Source organism: Henckelia pumila, chromosome 2 (assembly GCF_033568475.1).
Source record: "Henckelia pumila isolate YLH828 chromosome 2, ASM3356847v2, whole genome shotgun sequence".
Taxonomy (NCBI): domain Eukaryota; kingdom Viridiplantae; phylum Streptophyta; class Magnoliopsida; order Lamiales; family Gesneriaceae; genus Henckelia; species Henckelia pumila.
This window is the reverse complement of record NC_133121.1, coordinates 29,853,430-29,870,011: the sequence shown is the minus strand read 5'-3', so window position 1 is coordinate 29,870,011 and position 16,582 is coordinate 29,853,430. Positions and strand designations below refer to the sequence as shown.

The window sequence follows — 16,582 nt, the reverse complement described above, 5'->3', positions numbered from 1 at the left end:
TCAGGTGTCGAGATTGGGTACAGTTACGACACATATAGGAGTCAATGCATTGTTGTCAAGGATTCACCACATACTTGCGAGTGTGGATATCCTATGCGATCTGAGGAGATATTAGTGTGACAAATCTCTGGCCAGAGTACTTGATGTGATTTAAGAAATGGTTTCTTAGTAGCACATGCGATGTCACTAATTTGATCTTCAAGATGCATTGCATAGTTATCGAATCTTGAGCGACTCTCGATATACCAATGGTTGTTGATTCGATCGGGATATATGGATGAAGGGACCGTACTGTACGCTAACCAAAATCTACTGGTTCTTGTAGGCACTATCAGTGATACCTAGGGAATCATGGGCTAGGCGCTTTACCATGATTTGTTGGGCAAGTCGAAAAGTGTTGTTCCGAGTCACAAGGAGTTGTGAGCCCACGGCTAGCTGTATCCCTGAACCATTGAGGGTCACACAGTGTAATGGAGTTTTAATCCCCGTTGAGATAGTTAAATTTAAAGAGTTAAATTTAATGAACTAAGGAGTTGGACTTCTTAAATAAGAGTAAGGGAGTAGGATTTCCTAAAATGACATAGGGATGGACATTTTAGGAAACCACTGAATTCGGATTCAGGAAAATTTATTTTGACTTTAAAATGTGCAGAAATGGTTTCTGTGCACATTGGTAAAATCGGTTTATCAATCGGAGTCACGATGAATTTTATATTAATTTCTGAACGAGCGGGCTTTGCTTGTCGGGCTTCAACTTATGACTAATGGGCCCTAAGGTGTTAGTGGCCTGCATTATAAATAAGTTATTGCAGTACAGAAATTAGACACAACAGCTCATAATTTTTGAGACAGAAAATCGAAACCCTCCTCTCTCTCAAAAGTTTTCGGCCGTCCCCTCCCTGTTCTCTGCCCGAGAAATTTCGGTCTGTGATTTTGAATCGCAGTCAGGAATAACGAATCAGATTCGTTTAATCTCTTCGCAGAAAAACTTCTGATAGATTTTCTAGTGCAATCTATCAGAGGGATTTAAACCCCATTCGTGGACCTGATTGAAGGAGTTCATCAGTTCCTGGGAGATACAAGAAGCGCAGAGAAATCTGTGTGGTGTCCATTAATCTCGATTCGAGATTGAAGGTAAAATTTAATTAATTGTTATTTGAATTTTACACACACAATAATTTAATCGTTGAATGGTTGATACCCACACCATGGAATTGTTCCATGATAAAATTTTTAAACTTCCGCTGCACCGGGTATCAATCGTGATTGATCTGACCGCCAGTTTTTTCCAACAGTGGTATCAGAGCAAGGTTGCTCAGATCAAACGATTGAATTAATCAATTGTACAAAATTTTTGAGTCTCGGTTTTTGAAACAAAATAAATATTTTTAAATAAATTTTTTTTTTTTTTCGGGGCAAAACCCGGGCAGCGATTGGATCGCTGCCCGGAGGGGGCGGTGATGGTCGCTGCCCCCGGGGGAGGCGCACGGCGCCGCCCAGGGCGGCGAACATCGCCGCCCAAAGGGGGCGCACGGCGCCGCCCAGGGCGGCGAACATCGCCGCCCAAAGGGGGCGCACGGCGCCGCCCAGGGCAGTGCAGTGCGCTGCCCAGCGCAGCGCCGGGCGCTGCGCAGGGCAGCGCTCGGCGCTGCCCAGGGCGGCGCCGAGCGGCGGCACCAGGCGCCGCCAGGGCAGCGAGAGTCGCTGCCCTAAGGGGGCAGCCGGGCTGCCCCCGGCCTGCGCCCCGGGTGCGGGCCGGCCCGGGAGTGTCCCGGGCGGCCCGCGGGAAAAATTAAATTTTTATTTAAAATTAATTTTAATGTGATAAAATTTTATTTTTGGTCCGGTCAAAAATTGTTTTTGATTGGTTCACGAGATTTCGGATCGAATTGTTCGAGTCCGTAAATTTTAAAATTGATTTTGGATAAATTTGAATTTTTGGAAAAATTTTAATGTTTTATCCGTAAATTGAATTTTGAAATCAATTATTTTGGTACAATTGATGATAAGATATGATCTTATGATATATTGAGTAAAATATGATTTTATTTGTAAAATTGGATTTTATAGATAAAATATGATTTTATTTGATATAGAGATAAAATATGATTTTATATGTGAAATGAGATTTTATATATAAAATATGATTTTATCTTGTTTAAATTTGAATTGCCACTGCATGTTATCCAATAAATTAATTTTGAATTAAATGTTATTGGATAAGGATGATCGATTGCCATGACCAATTTTGTAGGTGTATGTTAGGAATTTACATTTTGTTTTTATTGTTGTTGGTTTTATTAATGAGCCTGGTTTATGGCCCGATATGAATGTCATATGTAATAAAAGTGGGCTTGGTTTATAGCCCGTTCCCACCCCTAAAAATGTATCCCCTACTTGTCATTGTTATTTATTGTAAATGCATTAGATTTAGTGGGAGATCAAGATTTGAAGATGGTGGGCCCAGCAGACAATAAAGACTGAAGAAATGTAAATTGGAAGCACATGTAATAGGATTGCATTGCATACTGCATATTACCTAGGATTGGACTAAGACCCGTGATTGGCAACCACGGGTCAATTAGAAATGGAATAGATCATCCTATATAATATTTGATATTATGATTGTATGCATGTTTAGACATAATTGCGTGAATCCGGCAAGCATGCAATAAATTAAATATGATGAGACAAATATTTTTATAATTAAAAATCCCTCATTTTAAATATGATTTAAAATTTATATCAAGATAAATAAAGGAAATTTAAATTTGTTTAAATGTTCCTACCTTCCATCAACGGTCAATGTATGTGATGCTACCCGCGGATACGGTCCGGCTCATATTATTGGGGGGCCCGTCCGTCGGAAAGCTGTACATTGGATCGACAAATGTTGTAAGTTGGGTGGAACTCCCATGGGATCGGCTCATATTATTGGGGGATCCACATGGCGACCGTCCATCACAACTTAATATTGATGGGTCATCTTGACATGTCACTTTAAACGGCGTCATATTATTGGGCCCTTATTGGACATGAGGTAAACACATGGGGGTTGCTTAGGAAGCAATTGGGCTCTACCTTTTGAGAATTATGGTTGGCTGATATTATTCGGGACCATAAGTTTGTCAATTGGACTCCATGTTCTCACTAAGGAAAAAGTTTCCCGTTTTCACTAGAGGGTGGTGGTGAAATCGTTAAAATAGTGGGAGTGAGATTCATAAAATTAAATTCGCCTATTTTATGTCTTAGTAAATTGTTAAACAATCATTGATATATGTCTGTTTTTCTTTTCAGTATTTCATACAATGAATTCGCGAAATCCATTATTCTCGATCCTCGAACAAAACAAGTTGACTGGCGCCAACTATACGGAATGGTTCCGGAAGTTGAAGATTGTCTTAACTTCGGAGAAAATGCTCTACGTGTTGGAGAAAGCACCTCCGAAGGAAGCACCAGCTGACATAAGTCCGGAGGAATTGGCCAAACTTGATGCATGGTGTGACCATGACATCAAGACCAAATGCTATATGCAAGCCTCGATGTCTGATGAACTCCAGAGGCGATTTGAGGACACGGTGAATGCTGCTGACATTCATGCGCAACTCAAGGAACTTTTTGGGGCTCAGTCGAGGGCTGAAAGGTTCGCTACTGTTAAGGAGTTGATGACGTGCCGCATGCGTGAAGGGACTTCGGTCCGTGATCATGGGGTACGAGTGATTTGGCTCATACAGAAGTTGGCGACCCTAGATTTGGTGTTGGAGCATGAACTCAATGTGGATTTATTGCTTCTGTCTCTTCCTTCTTCATTTGATGGATTTGTGATAAATTTTAATATGAACAAGATAGAGGCCACCCTAGAAGAGATGGTCAATATGCTCGTTACATATGAATCCACACTTAAGAAGGATAAACCAGCTTTCTTGGTGGGCTCCTCATCTTCTGCTAAGAAGGGGCCAAGTATGAAGGGCAAGAAACGTTCTACCCCACCCAAGAAAGTCGAGCCCGAGAAGAAGCAAAAGACAAAGGCTTCAAACAATGGAAAATCCAAGGATGTTTGCCATTACTGCAAGAAGCCGGGTCATTGGAAGCGCAACTGCAAGGAATATCTTGAGCAGTTGGGAACTGCAAAGGGTATGTTCTATATTGAAATAAACATGTCACTTAATACAACTTCTTGGGTATTGGATACCGGATGTGGATCTCACATTTGCAATGATTTGCAGGTGATGACAAGAAGTCGCAGGCTTAGAATGGGTGAGACCCAGCTGAGGCTCGGGAATGGTTCCAGAGTTGAAGCTACGGCCATTGGAGATGTTTGTTTGACTTTGCAGAACGGTTTTAAATTATTGTTAAGAGATGTTTTATTTGTGCCAGATTTAATTAAAAACATTATTTCTATTTCTATGCTTGATAGAGATGGTTATTCTTGCAATTTTGTGAATGGGATTTGCAATATTTACAAGAATGAATGTTTAATTGGAAATGGACAACTTGAAAACGATCTATACAACTTAAAACTAAAAGACGTTCCAGTGAATTATGTTGATAAACCGGCGACAACAAACAAAAGGAAAATCGATAGTCAAAACCCGGCAAACCTTTGGCATGCTAGGCTAGGTCATATTTCCTCAAGGAGGATGAACAAGCTAGTGGGAGAGGGCATGTTTGATATGTCTGATATTAATTCTCTACCTACTTGTGAATCCTGCCTAAAAGGAAAAATGACTAAATCTCCTTTTAAGGGGAAACCTGAGCGTAGTCAGAATCTGTTGGATTTGATCCATACAGATGTTTGTGGTCCATTTAGAGTAGGGACTCAACATGGCCACACCTACTTCATTACCTTTACTGATGAATATTCATGGTATGGGTATTTATATTTAATGAAATATAAGTCTGAAGCATTTGAAAAGTTCAAAGAATTCAGGGCTGAAGTAGAAAACAAGCTAGGTAAAAGTATTAAAGCACTTCGATCGGATCGAGGTGGAGAATACTTGAGTACCGAGTTTTTGGACTATCTGAAAGAGAATGGGATTCTCTCTCAGTGGACTCCTCCTATGACACCACAGCTTAATGGTGTATCGGAGCGTCGTAATCGAACTTTGTTGGACATGGTTCGATCTATGATGAGCTTCACTGAGCTTCCACCTTCGTTTTGGGGCTATGCGCTTGAAACGGCGGTATTGTTGTTGAACAACGTCCACACTAAAGCAGTGGACAAAACACCATACGAGTTATGGAATGGCAAAGCTCCTAAGTATTCGTACTTGAGGATTTGGGGATGTCCTGCTTACGTGAAGCGGACAGTGGGAGATAAGTTGGATAGTCGATCCAGCTTATGTTATTTTGTAGGGTATCCGAAGAATTCAATCGGATATTATTTCTATTATCCTGCTGAAACAAAGGTGTTTGTTTCTAGGAATGCCACCTTCTTGGAGAAGGAGTTCTTATTGGATAAGAAAGGCGAGATGATGGAACTCGAAGAAGTTCGAGAAGAACCCGAAATACAAAATAACGATCCTACACCTCAGGAACCATTGCTGGACACGCCTGCACCTAGAAGATCCGAAAGGACTTCTAGACCTCCAGTTCGATATGGTCTTCTTCTTGAAGGGGATCAAGATGAACCCGACATTGGATGTGATCCAAGAAACTTCAAGGAAGCAATTTCTGATGCGGATTCGAATTTATGGCTTGAAGCTATGCAGTCAGAATTGGATTCGATGCATACAAACCAAGTTTGGTCTTTAGTAGATCCCGATGGAATTGTTCCAATAGGGTGTAAATGGATCTACAAGAGAAAGCTTGGGCCTGATGGTAAGGTATTGACCTACAAGGCGCGATTGGTGGCGAAAGGTTATACTCAAAGGCAAGGAGTTGACTATGATGAAACCTTTTCACCAGTTGCAATGTTCAAGTCCATAAGAATCCTGATTGCCATAGCTGCATGGTATGACTATGAGATATGGCAAATGGATGTGAAGACTGCTTTTCTTAATGGAGACATTAAGGAAGAAATCTATATGAAGCAGCCTGAGGGGTACACATCCATGGGAAGCGAGCATAAGGTATGCAAGCTTCAGAGATCAATTTATGGTCTAAAACAAGCATCAAGAAGTTGGAACCAGAAATTTGATGAAACAATAAAAGATTTTGGTTTCATCAAGAACCCGGAGGAACCTTGCGTGTACAAGAAAGTAGTTAAGGATGCGGTGACATTCTTAGTACTTTATGTTGATGGCATCCTACTCATTGGGAATGATGTAGGGATGTTGCAGTCAACAAAGATATGGTTATCAGGTAGATTTTCGATGAAGGATTTGGGAGAGGCATCCTACATTCTTGGGATACAGATCTATAGAGATAGGTCTAAGAGAATGATAGGACTCACTCAATCAACCTACATCGATACCATATTGAAACGGTTTTCAATGGATGGGTCCAAAAGAGGACATCTACCCATGTGTCATGGAGTTTCTCTATCCAAGTCTATGTGTCCCAAGACTGATGCAGAGATAGAGAATATGACACATGTACCATATGCGTCAGCTATAGGTAGTATCATGTATGGGATGATATCTACCAGACCGGATGTAGCATTTGCTCTGAGTGTCACGAGCAGATATCAGTCTAATCCTGGTCAAATGCATTGGAAAGCCGTGAAGGACATTCTTAAGTACTTGCGAAGGACTAAGAATATGTTCATGGTGTATGGAGGACGAGATCTCAAATTGGAAGGCTATACCGACTCTAGCTTCCAAAGTGATGTGGATGACTCGAAGTCAACCTCTGGATTTGTGTTCATGCTCAATGGCGGTGCTGTCTCTTGGAAGAGTTCCAAGCAGGACACCACAGCGGATTCCACCACTGAGGCTGAATACATTGCAGCATCAGCTGCTGCTAAAGAGGCCGTTTGGATGAGGAAGTTCGTCCAAGAGTTGGGCGTTATTCCTGAATTTGTTGGTCCAGTCCCGGTGTACTGTGACAACACGGGTGCCGTTGCTCAAGCAAAGGAACCAAGGTCTCATCAAAGATCCAAACACGTACTGAGGAAATACCACATAATCCGGGAGATTGTGGAAAGAGGAGACATCATTGTCGAACGAGTGGCCTCTGCAGACAATATCGCTGATCCGCTTACTAAGCCCTTGCCAGGACCATTGTTTGACAAACATCGCGAAGCAATGGGTCTACGTAGTATGACTAGTTGGCTATAGGGCAAGTGGGAGATTGTAAGAGTGGGTGCCCAGTGAGCCAACTGTGTGGCTATGGGCTTTGATGACTCTTTGTATAAACAATCTTTTGTTTAATATTATTTACACTTTTATGGCAATGACTTTATATTACTTCATATTGTTATATTGTGATATACTATTGTTGTTTTGATAAAGACCTTGAATATACTATAGTGTATGTAAGATGTGGTAGAACATGGAGATGTCTATCATGAAATACATCTTATAGTCACTGTATATTCTAAAAACCGTTCCTAGTCGATTGAGCCGTCCGATAATAAGGATAAGGATCGCTCGAGTTTGAGACTAGCATTTGCGATGCGGAGTACCACGTTTCATTGGTAGGGAACATGGAGATGTTCGAAGCATGCAAATGGATATTCATAGGATGAATAATCGAACTACCCTATCCGGACTTTCCAAGTGGTTATCACTTATCGAGTGGATAAAGTCCGCGGTTTTGGTTGTACACCATTAGTCCTTACGACTTGAAACATCATGGAGACTCTATATGCTAGTGCTGTGCTTTGACTCGTTTACCGACTCTATGGGGGTCATCAGGTGTCGAGATTGGGTACAGTTACGACACATATAGGAGTCAATGCATTGTTGTCAAGGATTCACCACATACTTGCGAGTGTAGATATCCTATGCGATCTGAGGAGATATTAGTGTGACAAATCTCTGGCCAGAGTACTTGATGTGATTTAAGAAATGGTTTCTTAGTAGCACATGCGATGTCACTAATTTGATCTTCAAGATGCATTGCATAGTTATCGAATCTTGAGCGACTCTCGATATACCAATGGTTGTTGATTCGATCGGGATATATGGATGAAGGGACCGTACTGTACGCTAACCAAAATCTACTGGTTCTTGTAGGCACTATCAGTGATACCTAGGGAATCATGGGGCGATGTTGCTAGGCGCTTTACCATGATTCGTTGGGCAAGTCGGAAAGTGTTGTTCCGAGTCACAAGGAGTTGTGAGCCCACGGCTAGCTGTATCCCTGAACCATTGAGGGTCACACAGTGTAATGGAGTTTTAATCCCCGTTGAGATAGTTAAATTTAAAGAGTTAAATTTAATGAACTAAGGAGTTGGACTTCTTAAATAAGAGTAAGGGAGTAGGATTTCCTAAAATGACATAGGGATGGACATTTTAGGAAACCACTGAATTCGGATTCAGGAAAATTTATTTTGACTTTAAAATGTGCAGAAATGGTTTCTGTGCACATTGGTAAAATCGGTTTATCAATCGGAGTCACGATGAATTTTATATTAATTTCTGAACGAGCGGGCTTTGCTTGTCGGGCCTCAACTTATGACTAATGGGCCCTAAGGTGTTAGTGGCCTGCATTATAAATAAGTTATTGCAGTACAGAAATTAGACACAACAGCTCATAATTTTTGAGACAGAAAATCGAAACCCTCCTCTCTCTCAAAAGTTTTCGGCCGTCCCCTCCCTGTTCTCTGCCCGAGAAATTTCGGTCTGTGATTTTGAATCGCAGTCAGGAATAACGAATCAGATTCGTTTAATCTCTTCGCAGAAAAACTTCTGATAGATTTTCTAGTGCAATCTATCAGAGGGATTTAAACCCCATTCGTGGACCTGATTGAAGGAGTTCATCAGTTCCTGGGAGATACAAGAAGCGCAGAGAAATCTGTGTGGTGTCCATTAATCTCGATTCGAGATTGAAGGTAAAATTTAATTAATTGTTATTTGAATTTTACACACACAATAATTTAATCGTTGAATGGTTGATACCCACACCATGGAATTGTTCCATGATAAAATTTTTAAACTTTCGCTGCACCGGGTATCAATCGTGATTGATCTGACCGCCAGTTTTTTCCAACAAAACGTTCTGCCCCACCCAAGAAAACTGGACCCGAGAAGAAGAACAAGACAAAGGCTTCAAACATGGAAAAGTCCAAGGATGTTTGCCATCACTGCAAGAAACCCGGTCATTGGAAACGTAACTGCAAGGAATATCTAGAGCAGTTGCGAACTGCAAAGGGTATGTTTTATATTGAAATAAACGTTTCACTTAATACTACTTTTTGGGTATTGGATACCGGATGTGGATCTCACATTTGCAATGATTTGCAGGTGATGACAAGAAGTCGCAAGCTTAGAATGGGTGAGACCCAGCTGAGGCTCGGAAATGGTTCTAGAGTTGAAGCCAAAGCTGTGGGAGACGTTTATTTAATTTTGCAGAACGATTTTAAGTTACTTTTGAGAGATGTTTTATTTGTTCCAGATTTGATTAAAAACATTATTTCTGTTTCTATGCTTGATAGAGATGGTTTTTCTTGCAATTTTGTGAATGAGATTTGCAATATTTACAAGAATGAATGTTTGATTGGTAATGGACAACTTGAAAACAATCTATATAACTTAAAATTAAAAGACGTTCCAATAAATTATGTTGATAAACCGGTAACAACGAACAAAAGGAAAATCGATAGTCAAAACCCGGCAAACCTTTGGCATGCTAGGCTAGGTCATATTTCCTCAAGGAGGATGAACAAGCTAGTGGGAGAGGGCATGTTTGATATGTCTGATATTAACTCTCTACCTACTTGTGAATCCTGCCTGAAAGGAAAAATGACTAAATCTCCATTCAAGGGGAAACCTGAGCGTAGTCAAAATCTGTTGGATTTGATCCATACAGATGTTTGTGGTCCATTTAGAATTGGTACTCAATTTGGCCACACCTACTTCATTACCTTTACTGATGATTATTCAAGGTATGGGTATTTATATTTAATGAAATATAAGTCTGAAGCATTTGAAAAGTTCAAAGAATTCAAGGCTGAAGTAGAAAACAAGCTAGGTAAAAGTATTAAAGCACTTCGATCGGATCGAGGTGGAGAATACTTAAGTACCGAGTTTTTGGACTATCTGAAAGAGAATGGGATTCTCTCTCAGTGGACTCCTCCTATGACACCTCAGCTGAATGGTGTATCGGAGCGTCGTAATCGAACTTTGTTGGACATGGTTCGATCCATGATGAGCTTCACTGAGCTTCCACCTTCGTTTTGGGGCTACGCGCTTGAAACGGCGGTGTTGTTGTTGAACAACGTCCACACTAAAGCAGTGAACAAAACTCCATACGAGTTATGAAATGGCAAAGCTCCTAAGTATTCGTACTTGAGGATTTGGGGATGTCCAGCTTACGTGAAGCAGACAGTGGGAGATAAGTTGGATAGTCGATCCACCTTATGTTATTTTGTAGGGTATCCGAAGAATTCAATCGGATATTATTTCTATCATCCTACTGAAACAAAAGTGTTTGTTTCAAGAAATGCCACCTTCTTGGAGAAGGAGTTCTTATTGGATAAGAAAAGCGAGATGATGGAACTCGAAGAAATTCGAGAAGAACCCGAAATACAAAATAATGATCCCATACCTCAAGAATCTTCAGAGGACACGCCTATACTTAGAAGATCCGAGAGGACTTCTAGACCTCCTATTCGATATGGTCTTCTTCTTGAAGGGGATCAAGATGAACCCGACGTTGGATGTGATCCAAGAAACTTCAAGGAAGCAATTTCTGATGCGGATTCAAATTTATGGCTTGAAGCTATGCAGTCGGAAATAGATTCGATGCATACAAACCAAGTTTGGTCTTTAGTAGATCCTCCCGATGGAATTGTTCCAATAGGGTGTAAATGGATCTACAAGAGAAAGCTTGGGCCTGATGGTAAGGTATTGACCTACAAGGCACGATTGGTGGCGAAAGGTTATACTCAAAGACAAGGAGTTGACTATGATGAAACCTTTTCACTAGTTGCAATGTTCAAGTTCATAAGAATCCTTATTGTCATAGCTGCTTGGTATGACTATGAGATATGGCCAATGGATGTGAAGACTGCATTTCTTAATGGAAACATTAAGGAAGAGATCTATATGACGCAGCCTGAGGGATACACATCCATGGGAAGCGAGCATAAGGTATGCAAGCTTCAGAGATCTATCTATGGTCTCAAACAAGCATCAAGAAGTTGGAACCAGAAATTTGATGAAACAATAAAGGATTTTGGTTTCATCAAGAACCCGGAGGAACCGTGCGTGTACAAGAAAGTAGTTAAGGATGCTGTGACATTCTTAGTACTTTATGTTGATGACATCCTACTCATTGGGAATGACGTAGGGATGTTGCAGTCAACAAAGATATGGTTATCAGGTAGATTCTCGATGAAGGATTTGGGTGAGGCATCCTATATTCTAGGGATACAGATCTATAGAGATAGATCTAAGAGAATGATAGGACTCACTTAGTCAACTTACATCGAAACCATATTGAAAAGGTTTTCAATGGATAGGTCCAAGAGAGGACATCTACCTATGTGTCATGGAGTTTCTCTATCCAAGTCCATGTGTCCCAAGACTGATGAAGAGATAGAGAAAATGACACATTTACCATATGCGTCAGCCATAGGTAGTATCATGTATGGGATGATATCTACCAGACCGGATGTAGCATTTGCTCTGAGTGTCACGAGCAGATATCAAGCCAATCCCGGTCAAATGCATTGGAAAGCCGTGAAGGACATTCTTAAGTACTTACGAAGGACTAAGAATATGTTCATGGTATATGGAGGAAGAGAACTGAAATTGGAAGGCTATACCGACTCTAGCTTCCAAAGTGACGTGGATGACTCGAAGTCAACCTCTGGATTTGTGTTCATGCTCAATGGCGGTGCTGTCTCTTGGAAGAGTTCCAAGCAGGACACCACAGCGGATTCCACCACTGATGCAGAATACATTGCGGCATCAGCTGCTGCTAAAGAGGCCGTTTGGATGAGGAATTTCGTCCAAGAGTTGGGCGTCATTCCTAAAGTTGTTGGTCCAGTCCCGGTGTACTGTGACAACACGGGTGCCGTTGCTCAGGCAAAGGAACCAATGTCTCATCAAAGATCCAAACACGTACTGAGGAAATACCACATCATCCGGGAGATCGTGGAAAGAGGAGACATCACTGTCGAGAGAGTGGCCTCTGCAGACAATATCGCTGATCCACTTACTAAGCCCTTGCCAGGACCATTATTTGACAAACATCGCAAAGCAATGGGACTGCGTAGTATGACTAGTTGGCTTTAGGGCAAGTGGGAGATTGAAAGAGTGGGTGCCCGGTGAGCCAACTTGTGGCTAAGGGCTTTGATGACTCTATGTATAAACAATCTTTTGTTTAATATAATATACACTTTTATAATGGCGTTCACTTTATCTTTTATCATATTATTATGTTGTGACATACTATAAGATGTTTAGATGAAGACCTTGAATATACTATAGTGTATGTAAGATGTGGTGGCACATGGGGATGGCTATCATGAAACATATCTTATAGTCACTGTATATTCTAAACGGTTCCTAGTCGATTGAGACGTCCGTTAATAAGGATAAGGATCGCTCGAGATTGAGACTAGCATTTGCGATGCCGAGTACCACGTTTCATTGGTATGGAACATAGAGATGTTTAAAGCATGCAAATGGATATTCATACGATGAATGATCGAACTACCCTATCCGGACTTTCCAAGTGGTTATCACTTATCGAGTGGATAAAGTCCGCGGTTTTGGTTGTACACCATTAGTCCTTACTACTTGAAACATCATTGAGACTCTATATGCTAGTACTGTACTTTGACTCGTTTACCGACTCTATTGGGGTCATCAGGTGTCGGGATTGGGTACAGTTACGACACATATAGGAGTCGATGCTTTGTTGTCAAGGATTCACCACATACTTGCGAGTGTGGATATCCTATGCAATCTGAGGAGATATTAGTGTGACGAATCTCTGGCCAGAGTACATGATGTGTTTTAAGAAATGGTTTCTTAGTAGCACATGCGATGTCACTATTTGATCTTCAAGATGCATTGCATAGTTATCGAATCTCGAACGACTCTCGATTTACCAATGGTTGTTGATTCGATCGGGATATATGGATGAAGGGACCGTACTGTACGCTAACCAAAATCTATTGGTTCTTGCAGACATTATCAGTGATACCTAGGGAATCATGGGGCGATGTTTCTAGGCGCTCTTACCATGATTCGATGGGCAAGTCGGAAATTGTTGTTCCGAGTCACAAGGAGTTGTGAGCCCACGGCTAGCTGTATCCCTGAACCATTGAGGGTCACACAAGTAATGGATTTTTAATCCCCGTTGAGATAGTTAAATTTAAAGAGTTAAATTTAATGAACAAAGAAGTAGGACTTCTTATATCAGAGTAGAAGAGTAAGATTTCCTAAAATGACATAGGGATGAGCATTTTTTGGAAATCACTGAATTCGGATTCAAAAAATTTATCTTGACTTTAAAAGATGCAGAATTGGTTTCTGTGCACATTGGTGAAATTGGTTTATCAATCTGAGTCACGATGAATTTTATATTAATTTCTGAACATGTGGGCTTTGCTTGTCAGGCTTGAACTTATGACTAATGGGCCCTAAGCTGTTAGCAGCCCACATTATAAACAAGTTATTGCAGTACAGAAATTATACAACAGAGGTCACAATTTTCGAAAACCCTAGTTTTTCCCTACTGTGGCCGCCGCCCCCTCTCCCTCTCTGCTCGAAAAATTCCAGCCTGTGAATTTTGAATTTGCAGTCTGGTTTAACGGATCAAATTCGTTAATTCTCTTCGTAGAAACTTCTGATAGATTTTCTAGTGCAATCTATCAGAGGGATTAAACTTCTGTTCGTGGACCTGATTGAAGAATTGTTCGTCCATCAGTTCCTGGGATATACAACAAGAGTAGAGTTATCTGTTGGTGTCCATAATCTCGTTTCGAGATTGGAGGTAAAAAATTAATTGTTATTTAATTTTTACACGCACAATTTAATCGTAAAGTTTTGATACCCATGATATGGAATCGTTCCATATAAAATTTTAAAACTTCCGCTTCACCGGGTATCAATTATGATTGATCTGATCACCATTTTCCAACAGCATGTGCATACCATCCATAAACAAATGGGCAAGCTAAAATATCCAACCGGGAAATCAAGCAAATTCTGGAAAAACGGTCCACACTAACCGGAAGGATTGGGCGATCAAGTTGATGATGCACTATGGGCATACCGGACCGCGTTCAAAACTCCTATTGGCATGTCGCCATACAGGTTGGTCTTTGGTAAAGCATGCCATCTGCTAGTGGAGTTAGAGCATCGAGCATATTGGGCGGTGAAAAAGTTGAATTTTGAACTGAAAGCTGCTGGAGAAGAGCGATTGTTGCAGTTGAATGAGATAGAAGAATTTCGTAATCATTCTTACGAAAATGCCAAACTCTACAAAGAACAGACCAAAAAGTGGCATGATAAAATATTGTTAAAAAGAGAATTTGAGCCTGGACAACATGTGTTATTATTTAACTCTCGTCTCAGATTGTTTCCAGGTAAGTTGAAATCGAGATGGTCTGGCCCATTCACCGTGGTGAAAGTGCATACCTATGGAGCCGTGGAAATGAGTTGTCATGACGGCCAAACTTTCCAAGTCAATGGCCAGCGGTTGAAACATTATTTTGGCCAGGAAGTGCGGAATATGGAGAAAATTGCATTGATCGAGCCAGTGTAAAAGCACCAGGAGAGTCGGGCTGACGACTATAAACCAAGCGCTTCTTGGGAGGCAGCCTATGTTACTGCTTTAATTTATTTTTTTTATTTAATTTAATTTAATTTTATTTCATTTTATTTATGTGAATTTTATTTTATTTTTCAATTCTTGATAAAAAATTTAATTTAAATTTTATTCTCTGGCGCAGTCTACCGCAGAAGTGCCTACAATTCTCGCATATGCGGTCAATATCAGTGTCTAGATCAATTAGAAAATCCGCATATGCGTAACTCACTCGCGCATCTGCGCGTAACTCCAGGGCCGCGAAACTCTTTTCGCGCATACGCTTCCCATCTCCGTGCATATGCGTTAAAGTTCAGCGCTTGAAGAATATAGAAGTCGCATATGCGGCTCTTACCAGCGCATCTGCACGAAGTTGTTTTCCGGAATTTAAAAAGAAACATGCCCTAGTCCAAATATATCCCATCTACAAAAATATCAGCGCATCTGCGACCCATACAAATCCTTTAGAAGCGTGCCCTAATCCACCACTATCCCATCCATCATCTTGTTCATTATTTCGACATAACATCATTAAGGGTGTGAAATTCTACTTATAGCTCTCTAAATCTACGTGAAACGTGCACCCCACCAGCACTTAGGGCTTTCTATTGGCCGATTCCAGTCTACATCTACTCGGGGATTTCTGCTTCTCCGTGCTCTTGTCAGCTTGGTTGAAAGAGGTAATTGGCTTTCCCTCTTGTGATTTTCGAATTGATGGTTTTTAAATCAAGGATGAAGAAGGGAGAGTTAGGCACACATTTACAAGGTGTTTGATAAATTGTATAAGAGAGTGTGAAGGGGCTGAGTTGTTGAAATCTTTATTGTGCACTTGTTGCTTGTGATTCGTGGGTTATTTGGTGATATTTGGTTGAGTAGAGTGCAAAGATGCCGCCAAAAACAAAAGGAAAGAGATCGGCTTTGTCGTCTTCGGCACATCCATCATTTGATAAAAATCGGTTTTGGAATGTTACAGCGGCTGAAAATTTTGTTGATTTGTCTCTCAAAAGTATGCATAAAGAGCGGGGATTTGATATGAGGGACTTAAATGCTACTTCTTTGGTTGAAGCACGACGGCGTAATTGGCAAGCATTCATCAAACAACCTCCCAAAGCTGTCATGTCTATTGTTCGGGAGTTCTATGCCAATCTAATGGTGAAGCATGAGGAATACAAAGTGAGAGTGCAAGGGAAAATGGTCGCGTTTGATTATCGAACTATCAACGCCCTGTATCAAATGCCAAACATTGAATTCGATGATTATAGGCTTTTTACTGAGAATGAGTTTCCAGCTGATGCCGTGCTACAGGCACTGTGTATTGAGGGTGCCGAGTGGAAATTGAATAAGAAAGGTGTCCCTGTTACATTGTGCTCCAAATTTCTTAACCGGGACGCCAATAATTGGCATGAGTTTGTCGCCGCACGCATGTTGCCATCGGGCCACACTTTTGACCTTACGGTGGAAAGAGCAAGTTTGGTGTATTGCCTAGTCACAGAAAGGACGGTTAATGTGGGTAATGTAGTAGCCCGTACCCTAATTGAGTAATTAAAGAAATTAATCATAATTACTTGGTTAGAGTTCGGAAGCTCCGAAGGTGAGATCGGAAGCTCCGATCAGGATCGGAAGCTCCGAACAGGATCGGAAGCTCCGATCGGTATTACGTCAGGCATGACGTGTGGTTGGATCGGAAGCTCCGATCAGGACCGGAAGCTCC

At 41.1% G+C, this 16,582-nt stretch overlaps 1 protein-coding gene across 1 annotated transcript; it reads left to right on the top strand.

Moving 5' to 3' along the window:
• The first annotated feature begins 14,364 nt into the window (after nt 1-14,364).
• LOC140877447 (uncharacterized) lies at nt 14,365-14,829 on the top strand. Its single transcript, XM_073280984.1, has one exon. It carries the CDS (start codon nt 14,365-14,367, stop codon nt 14,827-14,829), a length of 465 nt encoding a protein of 154 aa, XP_073137085.1.
• Nucleotides 14,830-16,582: the final 1,753 nt, after the last annotated feature.

Coding starts and splice junctions, on each gene's coding strand:
- LOC140877447 (XM_073280984.1), top strand. CDS start 14,365: ATGTCGCCATACAGGTTGGTCTTTGGTAAAGCATGCCATCTGCTAGTG.